General features: G+C 32.7%; 1 protein-coding gene across 1 annotated transcript; it reads right to left on the reverse strand.

Annotated features, from left to right (window-relative positions):
* Positions 1–8,864: 8,864 nt before the first annotated feature.
* LOC123749940 (nuclear pore complex protein Nup54-like) lies at positions 8,865–10,660 on the reverse strand. Its single transcript, XM_069308115.1, has 6 exons — positions 10,555–10,660; positions 10,264–10,414; positions 10,014–10,150; positions 9,838–9,897; positions 9,566–9,661; positions 8,865–9,430 (listed from the first exon to the last, which is right to left on the reverse strand). Exons 1-6 carry the CDS (start codon positions 10,658–10,660, stop codon positions 8,865–8,867), a joined length of 1,116 nt encoding a protein of 371 aa, XP_069164216.1.
* Positions 10,661–12,228: the final 1,568 nt, after the last annotated feature.

The raw sequence follows: 12,228 nt of genomic DNA on the forward strand, positions 1-12,228 counted from the left end.
TGTATATTGGGATTAATTAATAACAAATATGATAAATTTATATACATTTTTTATAAACATGAAATTTAATTAAAATTTCAAATAACATTAAGTATTATATCAAATTTTGGAATATAAAATCCATTAACTAATTTCAAATATATTTCATTGGAAAATATTTCACATTCATTATTATAGAATAAATTTTGAATATTGTTATATGTTACATTTGAATTTTTATGTTTATTTATAATATCCCAAACTTTTAAAATATGAAATTCCGTCTTATCAATATATAACGGATCTATTTGTAGATAAAAATCAATTTCTTCAGTATTTTCGAGGAATTCACTCATTTTTTTAATATTTATTAAAAAAGACATGATTATTCAGTGCTATTCCAAGGAGCATAACTTCAACTAAATTAATGTGAAACATCAACCTCTTCAGGCTTGTGAACCTCGTAACTGACTTAAACCACTCTCCTGACTGATCATCATTAGTTATATTATAAAAAAAACACTGCCTAAAATAATAGAAGTTAGCACAAACAAACAAGAGATATTTAAATCAAATAAGACTTAAACTAAAATTTCAAATGATGATATTAACATTCAGTGATTATTTAAGACACCAGCTAGCTCTAGTAGCCAATGTGATGAACCAACTGGCTTATAATGTCAGGTGTGAATAATTTCCTATAAAAATTTGTAAAAATACACTTATATATGTCGATTGAAAAATTTGCTTTAAGGTTGTTAGAGAGGTTCAAAACCTCTTTATCCTCATAGGATGGGATAATCTTAAATATTTTGGCTAAGTTAACATTAGGAATAATATATAAAATTCTTTTGAAAATTTCAAAAAAATCATGTGATGATCCCAAATATATCCTTACATTAGCAAAAGTAATAGTACTTTGCTTGGCTTGAAACTCAAAGTGCATATCTTTCGTTTCAAAAGGGTCAAAGGTTAAAAAAAAGTTACATTTATTTTGACATGGCTTACTCCTTAAAATCTTTTTTTCAGGAGTCCTGAGAACGGTTGGTAGAGTGATACACAGCCTATCAGGTGGTTCCAGTTCCTTAATTGCTTCGCCATATCTCTGGGCATCTTCTTTTCTTATTTTTTTTTTTGTGTAGAAAGATAGGTCGACATAAATGACGACGGCGTTGAGGAACTTTTGACATCTACAAACGAAATGAAACAAATAAATAATTAAGTTGTGTGTTTGTTAGTCATTATTTGTTTGGTGATTGAAGGGGCTTGGCCGGGTTAAGTCTTAGAGAATAAGGAGGAGAAGGAGGAGGAGGAGGAGGAGGAGGAGGATGGGAATGAGATGGTGGGTGTGTTGAGGCAAGGAAGGAAGATTGATCTAGAGAAATTAGAGGAGGTGAGTAAGTAGGAGTCCAATTAAAATCTTCATCCGGCATTTTTTTTCCATATTTTCAGTTTCCAGTAACTCGGAAAAGGACATGCTTCTTTTCCTTGTATCCTGAATTTCAGAATCTGGATCTATAAAAAAAAATAAAAAATAAATAAATAACCAGCTATGGCTAGGAAAATCTTTTGCTCTGATTTTTCATTTTATAGCCACCACATCTGTCCTGAGTTTCGGAGAAGGAACTCGGCAGTTATACACTTGAATTGATCCTATGAAGTATGTATGATCATCACCATTCTGTATCGCAAAGACTACAAAGACTATGGCTAATAATATCTTTATCTCTGGGAATGGCTTCCAGGGTCACGGCACCTTAAAAACAGAAAAGACTTGCAACTCACCTTTTACTTTACTGGAGAAATCTCTTGCTAAACCCTTAGAGAGGTGATTTATAGTAGGGACCCCATGGTCCATGCTGTTGGGTGTAGCAGGGACACACTGATGTGTGTGGAACCTCGAGTTCTTTAATATTTATACCCTGACAGGATGGGACTCTCCCGGATGGAGGCAGGGGGGTGGGGGAACTCCGTTGAGACCACTAGAACGCACAACACCACCCTGACACATCGAAATAATACTCTTACCTTTTAAAAAAATGAATACAATTTCACGAAAGATATTTCTTCTTGTTTTGTTATCAGTACGAGTAATAGTTAGTCACAATCCCCATTTATATACTGAATGTGCAGTCAACGAAAATGGAAAAAGATTAACAATATTTGAAGATTCAATTAAATTTTGGTTTGTAAGAAATAACCTCATTTTTATAATATCTATTTATTACGATAGAAATTTTAATGAATTATTAGGATATAATAATACAGAACAACATAAATGGTTAAATGCAGAGTTAAAATTTGGGAATGTTTCACAACTATTTATATTAAATAAATTTCAATTACCAATGAAAAGACGACTGAATCAAAACACAACAAGTAAATTAATAGGAAGATTTGTAATATTTAGCCATATCAATATTCTTCTAGGTTGCCCTCAAGGCTGGCCATACAGAAAATTATCATCATCAATGAAATATGATTTACAAATTGCTGCCTCAGGTAATGAAGAAGAATATCTTATTCTGACGCCCTTAGCAGATACCTATGTTAAGTTTTTAATAGATGGTCAAAGAAAGACACTATGTTTGGATCACAGTCATTCACAAATAAAGGTTGTGAATAATGTTAATAAATTATCAGAAAAGTGTGATACCTTAAATAGGATGTCGTCTGTTGTTATCAAATTTGTGTACGATGAGAATAATATTAAAATATTGGATGAACAAGATAGCATTCTTGACAATATAACAACATATAATAATAAGACTCGTCCTATACTTAAAGTTTTTTGAGAAGATTTAAATGGGACACTCTATATAGCACAGTGTATTGGTAATTGTAAAAAAAGTATTGATTCACATGCTATTACCTATATGCATCAATATTTGTTTGTTTTGAGTATAATAATAATTATAATTTCAGTAAGTTTATTAATTATTCAATTATATTATATTACATGTGTTAAAAGTAAAAAAAAAAAAAAAAAGGCAGGAAAAATAGGAGAGTATATTTCATACGAACTTCCCGAACCACTTTAAACTAAATTTATGTTAATAAACATCAACATCCCATCAAAAACTTAAACTTTTTCTTTATCAATGTCTAATGTATCAAAAAATGCCCCAAACCCAAAACCCAAAACAACCATTGGAATTTAAAACACAATTCTTGAGATAATCCAACATGATTTGATTGATGTGTATAGTTAATCTGGTATACTAATAACAGTGTTTCCTCTTTGAAAAGAAACGATCTAGTACTACTTACTATCGGATATATATAGCAAATATCTTCATTTTTACTAAAAGTTCGGCTTGAAATGAAAGAATTCAACAATGTTAAGTTAATAGGAAGTGCACACTGGTTGTTTTCTACTTTACGTATTTCTACTTATTCCTTTAAAGAGTAGAATTTCTTTAGTATGTTGGATACCACGATTCAAATGACAAATTATTCTTCTCTCTAATGTTTCCAAAGGGTTATTTAATTTAATCTTAACCGTGGTCATTTTACATTCATATATTTTACATCCTATATAGTATTTATTAGGATCTGGAAAAGTTTCGTATAATAAGAGTCCCTCTGTTTCTTAATTTATATCTACATTTATAGTTAATTTTGGATATAAGAAATAAGAGTATGTATAACATGCACCACATGTTATTGAAAATGAAATATTATAAACAGTTGGGATCATTACTATTTCTTTAAATAATTTTGTTTTTGATTGTTGATGTCTTGTTTGCCATGTAGGATGGAATGGGTCATTTATAAATATCATGTATGGAGTTTTAATAGATAATGGAGCCCATGGAATTATAGAATGAGCAAAACAAACAGTAGTAATTTTTCTTACGGTCAATATTAATAATAATAATAATAATTGATTCCAATCCATTACCTTAATTTATAGGATTAATGACTTTGATTTTCTTGGTCGCACACTTCTTTATATATATATATTTTGGGAGGATATTGCTCCTGTTTATTATGCAAATTGAACCTTGAATAGTTGGCTTTTTTTGATGTGTGTTATTAAACCAAACCAACCGTATATCCCCAAAACGGAAAACAGCAAGTAATTATTAATTATTATTATATACGTTTATGTTTTGGGGGCTTTGATGTTCTGCCGGATCGATTTTAATGTTTTTAAAAGTATAATAAAGGCTCGATTAAGTCCAGGTGGGGCATTCAGGGTTAAATTAACTTTTTCCCATTTGTTCAATCTCGTGTTGTCCTTTGCCTGGTTGGCACTGATGATAACATAGCTAATTCTACCTGTTAACAGGTAGTGGATTTTTTTTTATATTTATTCATTATAAAAGGATATAGATATTTTTTATTAGGTAAGATTGCAATTATGATTTCAATCCATACCCCTAAAATGAAACTTGCCAGCTACATAATTGGTCAAGCAAGAGGATCAACTGCCATTTGTGGAGAATATGCCTCTGCTACATTAGGCGTGTTGAACAATTATAAAGATATTAAAATATATTGCCTCATTGGGAAGGACTGGCTTGTTGATAAACTTTCAAACTTCATTCCCATCGAATATTCAGGTTATACACTTGTAAAGAATGAAAAAACAAAAAAAGGAGGGTTCATAGCAATCGCTGAATTAATACATCCGGAAGATGTACCAGTATTGATATACTTTATTGAGTCTCCGTCAATACGAGTATTGCTACCTAAAAACTACATTACCTGGAAAGAACAAATTACATCAAAGTTCACAGTTGCAAATGGTACCCTCGACAATGGAGAACCTCCCAACTTTTCCGATATTGTTGGGAGATTTTATGAAGAAGTAATAATAACTATGGATACTGATGCCGAAAGATGTGGAATTTTTCCTTCATTTAAAACAGATCAAAAAGTTTGTAAATTGTATCCAGTAGATCTAAGGTTGACATTTATTCATCCCCGTTTTGAAATTAAAAGGAAACGAAAAATCTGTGAGTGGTTTAATGAAGATGAGTATAATATTCCATTTCTTTCAATATTCGAGAGGTTAAAAATACCTGACCTTTGTAATGCTTCTTCAACGACATTACATGAAAGGGAAGGTACTGCAAAGAGGACTATAAAATGTAAATTACAAGGCAAGAAAATTCCCATTGGTCTCTGTGTACCTTCGCTGATATTATACAAATTTGGTTATAAAAGGGCTGAAATATTGAAAGAGCCTATAACCTTAGGCATAATGGCTTTAGGAACCAGTAATCAGAATATGGACGAAAAAACTTATGTCATGGGAGCCTTAAAGAAAAGATGGAGTTGTACTCGCAGGAGGAGTGGGCAAATAAATAAGTATCCACAGTATGTAAAGTGTTATGAGCCAGATGGTCTCGTATATGAGTCTCAGATATTTGATAGATTCAGTCATAACCTAATTGATGGTTATATAATATCAAATAATGATGACCAATACTTATTCAGCCCATATGTCTGTCTTGGGTTACTGACTCGAAATATCAAAATCCTTCCTGTCATATATACTCATTTGCTATTCCCCAGAGGAAACGTTTTTGTAATTCAGAAGTCTGATGTAATCTGGTGTGTTCTCGGAAATTGCAAAGTGGCTCCTCCAAATACTATAGTTAATTGTATGAATGACCTCTAATTTTTTATAGGCTTTAGGGGACGTCGCACTTGGCCTACAACTTTCATGTTTGTTTAAGTTAATTTGTTTATATTTGAGTTAAAACGAATTAACTTAAATAAACTAACACAACAAGAAAATCACTCTGCCTTATTAGGCAAATGGGGTCTTTTTTGCATAGTGGCTGAGAAGTACGTTCTATGCCAGAGAACAAACGTCTCGGCCTACTGTGCAAGAAAGACCCCATTTACCTAATAAGGCTGAGTTCATTAGATTATTTTTAGTCTCCTCACCTGTGTTCTATACTCTGCCAGAATCAATCAAAATAACAGTTTGTGAACTGGTAATAAATAATAAGCCCAAATACAAAATATAATTCTTTACTGATGAGCATTTAAACAAACCAACCATATATATATTGAAAAACGAGCGAAACGGCATTTTACTTTTTGGTGCTACGAGTTTTTACATAAATTTTCATTATGCCGGCATTTTTTGGTACATTTCTGATTATTTCTTTTGCAAATACATCTATGATTTAAACAAGATAAAAGTTTACAGTGGCATACTAATTGTTTCAGGTGTCTATGATCACTGAGAAAGTAATTTGATTGTCTACGAACAATCTCACGAAGCCCAAGTTGTTGATTCTTATTAATTTCGTTTGGCATTATTCTTTCGATTGTTTTATCAAAATCGTTTCTTGATAGATATTGGTTAATCGTTCCAAATTTTGTAGCTACACGATATAAATCTCTTTCATTGTCTATTTCGATGATAATTCCACTGATTGTTCGCATTCCTGTTTTGTTTTCCCTATCTTCTTTAGGTATTATCACATTAACAGTATCATATAGGCTAACAGGTGTTACATTTGCCGATGACAATTGTAACATTTTTGAGGCATTAGTTATCTGACGCTCATAAACTTTGCTTCTAATAGTTCCTAAATTTTCAATATGTAAATTATATGAATCGTTAATTACTTCAGAATTATTATTATCATTAGGTTTACCATCTTCTAAATTACATAATCTTCTATTTATTATTACTTTAGGCGACAGCACAATACCAGGTGATGATGGTGTTGGTGGTGATAATATAGGGGGTAATGAAGGTGGCAGAATTTGTGGCAGGGATAATATGGAAGTAGAGGCAGTTGTAGCACCAGCAGCAACAGTAACAGTAACCTCCTCAACCTCATCAAAAATTATTTCTTCCATGTCTGGCAACGGTGAAGAAATCTGACGCAGCAGCGGACTTGATGATGACAGGGAATACTGCAATTATATATAAAAAAAAAATTAGTATACAGAAATTAATTGAGGAATCTTGTTTTCCAAGGTTGAACTGAAAACAAAACCAATAAATATTAAGGAATTTTACCTTTGCTTCTTTGCCTCTTTTTTCTTCATCCTCTTTGTCTTCTTCTTCTTCTTCTTCTTCATTGTCATCATAGTGACAGTTATTGAACAATTGGCTATATATTGAGGGCGAAAGACGAATCTTCATAACTATTGGCGGTTCTATACCAAAAACTGCCTTGTAAGGCGATATGCCAATTCCACGTGAATATGCTGTGTTTTTGGTGAATTGCACAAAGGGAAGTCCAGCTGACCATTCTCGCGTTTGATTTTCACACATCCAACTGCCAAGCATTTTGATTACATCCCCATTCGCACGTTCAATGCTCCCTTGGCTCTGTGGATGACGAAGTTTACTATTAATGAGGAGCATGTTGGGCCACATTTCGTTTTTTAGCTCTTGAATGACCTCTGCCACAAATTCACGGCCGTTATTGCTCTGCAAAATTCGTGGGGCTCCCAAGAGAGCAAATATATCGAGCAAGTGGCGTGCCACTTCAATCGCCCGTTTACTGCGAAGAGCTCGTAAAACCGAAAACTTTGTTAAATGATCCTGATAATGTAAAATATATTTATACACACATCCTCCTTCTTTTTGCATATTTATTAAGTCCATTTGTCCTCGCTCCGCAAAACTGGTCGATACAATGGGCCGTATTACCCCTTTTTTCCGTCGAGGAAGTCGTTTCAAATTGCATATGTGGCAGAGTGAAATAAAGAGTTTCACCGATTGTTGAGTGACGTTAGCGATAGTTTTACTTGCTTCAAAATAAGTTCTTTTTTCTCCTCCGTGACAAACTGCTCTGTGTGCATCATAAATCGTATCATACAATTGCCCTTGATGTATGAAACGACGACACATCCGGCCAGGATCAGCTGTTGTTGTTCCTGTTGTTGTTGTTGTTGTTACAGCCGTAGTAGAATGACGATTGTCACTGGTCAGTTTACGCTTGGTCCCCCGCTTCATTCTTCGTTCAGTTTCGTCGGTGGTTACTAGGACGTCATCCCCAAATAGATTTTTGACATCATATCGAGACAATAGATCATATTCATGAGATGTCTTTGTAGTCAGTTTCAATTTAGCATTTTTGACTTTCTCAATGTATTGTGATAATTTTTCTCGAGTGAAAATTTTCCGGCTTCCATGCCCACCTTTTTCCAACATTTGGCTAATTTTTAATTCAAATTCCTTTTTTTGTATCACCTCTTCTTCTCTCTCACACCCTTCATTAACTTTTTGTCCCAAAGGTAAAGACGTGGATGATGAAAGTAATGGTTCTTCATCAACACTAGTATTGTTATTATCACTTCTTTCTTGTTGTTTCTGTCCACATGTTAATGGAGAGGAAATTGTAGGTGTGTCCTCCATGCTGGAGCAAAATCGACTGACTCTGATATTAACCCTCACACTCTGAATATTTTATATTGACCAATCACTGGCAGGCTTTCTTGGTTAAGCTGGCAGTTTACAGTTTGTGCTTATTTGACTAAATTATTCCTGTAAGACAACACAAACATTGTTGTTACATTCTAGGTCAATTATTTCAAGTTTCCGTTAAAATGTCAGTGTCATCAATATCTAGCAAAATTATTATAATACTTTGCCTAATGGGCAGAGTGCACTTATTATATGTGGAAAAAAAAAAAAAAAAAAAAAAAAAAAAAAAACTAAGGAACTAGACTAAAATTTAATTTATTGACTATCATCAATTCAATGTGAGAGTGAAATATCATCAGTTCAATGTGTGTTGCTGGTTACGAACCAAAAAAATTCAGTGTAGCATCATACCCTCCCTGAAAGGGTGAAGGGAGGTGTTAAAAGCAAAACAATGATAGGGTTAATTACCAATGATTAAATGTTGTTTGGGGAAGTTGGTTGACGGTTAGCCAATTTCCTTAACTCTCAAAACTTAGCTGATGTTCTTCTTTATGTTAACGACCACTTGTATATCTTCCTTAAGTATGTTAACTATAGCCTGAAGTGCATCCTGCTGCCATTTTAGGTATTGTGATATATCCTGCACTTTGTCAACAACCAGTCCATACCGTTGGGCTCGCGGAAAACTGCCAGGCTTTATAGACTGAGCCATTAGTTCATTCAAACATCCCTTGAGGTCCTGCAGCTGCATATACAAGTTTTCTAATCGCAGTCGAATCTGATCCTCTATTTCTTCTAGTGGTAGATTTTTTTTCCTTTCAACCTCTTGTGCTGACACCAACTTTAGAACTCGGCGCATTATATTTGTCTGTTTCAACTTAAAATTCTGAATGGCAGCTTTAATTGTCGTCTGCATACAACTTAATTGTCTTATATCATCCATAATATTCTTCATACTATTTTGAAGTTTATTACTATATTCTTCTTGATACTTGAACTGTTTCTGTAATTCCTGAAATCCCACTTTTACAACAGGTATCAATTTCTTTGGGTCAGGGTTTTTTCGCTTGCCCAGTTCCCACAATGCTGGATCAATTCCTATAAACAATAAATAATTTATATTAATTTTTAATTCCACAAATGTAGGTACAATAAAAAAATACCCGGTAATATCTTCACTTTTGTCATTATGTCATGATAAGTAGATGGATTGGTCATATCAAAATCATTTACCTCTTTGCGGTGTATCAAGATATTTCTTCATTTGTTGTTCAGTTAAAGTCAACATTGGAATAATCTGTTCAATAAACAAATTCTGAAACAGAAAAAGTAGGCATTTTTGTCTCTGTCTGGCTATCTACCTGCCTGTCTGTCAAAAAACGTTCCATTAATAATGTCCCTTTTAAGCTAATTTGATTATTTAAGCCAAACTGATATCAAATCCTATGAAATAGATTGGTGCAAGCTATAATAAGGCTTACTTAGGCTTAACTTAAAAATTGGATTGTATGATGCTCTTAACATATGACTAAAGGTGTCAGTGGTAGATGCACGTTGAATCTCTCCTAGAAGGTATATATATATAATATAGAGCAGTTTGCATAATACCATACTTGAAATCATCTTTTATGATATTAATTATTATTTGGGAAAACATTATAAAATCTTTAAATTCTTTTACTATTAGGAAAAATTTGCTGAATGTAAAATCTGAAGTTCGTTTTGTTTGGTACTTCAGCAGCAAAAATTTCATTAACAACAACTTCATTACCTCCGAATAATATACTCAATGCTGAAATAACTTCCTGTTTGTAGGCCCTGGAAGAATAAAAAAAAAAAAAAACATTTTTTAATGTTCCCGGATCCTAGTCATATTTAACACTGAAAAATTATTAGAATATTATACAAGTATATGATTATTAATTACTTACTCCACTTCTGAAAGGCCCCTTCCAATTATAATTTGCACAATACCATCTTCATTACGATAATTGGGAATTTTTGTATAGCAAACTACTTTGAAACGACAATATGGATTTTCAGATGTGAACTCTACAGGTGACATATTGGACGAATAATAACCTGGAATAAAATTCATAAAATTATACTTTATTTTAATTATATACATTTTACAATATTATAAACAACTAGTCAAATCTACTAAGTTTTCCATAATGGTTTACTCACTACCTCATCGAAAAAAAAAAACTCCACATATTTACCTTTACCAAACCCCCAAAAAGCTTGAAGTTGATTCCACTTTCGCAAGACCTCATCATTTTCATTATTGAAGTAGGAAGGAGCACAGATTGCAATATGTAATGCCATTGATGATGAGCCCGGTTGTTGGTGAAGCATCTGAAACTGATGATTGCCCCTATTGGATTCGACCAGTGAAATAAAAACAATGTTCATCGAATCCTCACACATTATGGTGAAACCATTTAACACACCATCTCACCAAATGACCTATAACAGATCACAATTGCCTTATGTTTGTAAATATATATTAATTTAACTAGTCAGTGGTATGAAGAAAACATTCAATACAACATATCACTAACTAGTACAAATCAATAAATATCCAGCGGCAGGCCTCTGTTGCAGAAATAGGAAAGCGTCTTTTCTTCACAGAGGTTCGATTGTCAAATATTATGGAAAAAAAAACAAAAAAAAAACACTTAAATCAATATCATAATGCGCTTCTGTTGATAGGTCGAATTAAAAATTTTAACAATAATATATATCCAGCAGACAACATTGAGTTAACAACCACACTTCTTTTTGGCAAGACGAAACTTTATAGTTGATCTGGTGGTTTTCAGTCTATGACAAGCAGGCAACCCACAATCATCATTAACACATGAAGACACATGTGTATGCAAGAGGGTTGAATATAAGATTGACACAGAACAATGTGGATGTCTAGAAACTACTACATGATGACGAACCCGGCGAAACATTAGACAAATCGGGGTACAAGTTTTTTTTTGACATGATGCACTGTGGGCAAATTCATACAGCAACACATCGGTTCCATCGTGGTTAGCAAACCACTCTAATATTTGTAATAAACTTTGAGTATTAATTTCACAATAACGTTGTTTTTTTTATATAGTCTCAGGCGTTATATTAACCAACTTTCTCAAAGCCACATTTTCATCATTGGAATGGATATGGTTTTCTATTTTAACAATAATAGACTTGCTAGTTGAAGTAGTATCTTTTTTCTCTTTTATCTTCTTCTCTTCGGCTCCCTCACTGATATCGCTAATATCATCCTAGAAAGATTAGATTTCATCACAAATGCACCTGAGACATTATTTGTTTATTTATTATAATATAGTGTCCAAAGCTTCATCATGCTTATCATAAAATAACTTTTAGGTACTTACACCACAAGATTCCTTGGATAGCTCCATTACACAGTAGCCCGTATTACTACTGAACAGGATTCTGGCATACTGGTTGACTGGACTGGATACGGAGGCTCTTATATATTGTATCACCGGCATATTGCATGGAACTTAATGTAATGATTCATTTCTCTCTTTGAATTATATTCATTGGTGAATATAAAATAGAAAAGTTGATTCAATGGCGATAACCAAACTTGGTGTTTACATCGGACGATAGTAGCACTGCCTGGTAATCATGTGATATGTTGATATTTTATAAAGAAGATTATGGTTTGGTTATTATGTCCATAATTACATACCTCATATTTTGTAGTCTTGTAATTAATGGAAAGAGAGAATGTAAGGTATTTAATTCATTATTCATCAAGTCAAAATATAAATATGATAAGTAAAATAGTAAAAGATAATAGATATATATTTTTATTTTTATATTAAATTATTTATATTCTATATAAAAAAAACATGTTCTATTCCATC

The sequence above is a fragment of the Procambarus clarkii genome, chromosome 62, assembly GCF_040958095.1.
Source record: "Procambarus clarkii isolate CNS0578487 chromosome 62, FALCON_Pclarkii_2.0, whole genome shotgun sequence".
In the NCBI taxonomy this organism is placed as follows: domain Eukaryota; kingdom Metazoa; phylum Arthropoda; class Malacostraca; order Decapoda; family Cambaridae; genus Procambarus; species Procambarus clarkii.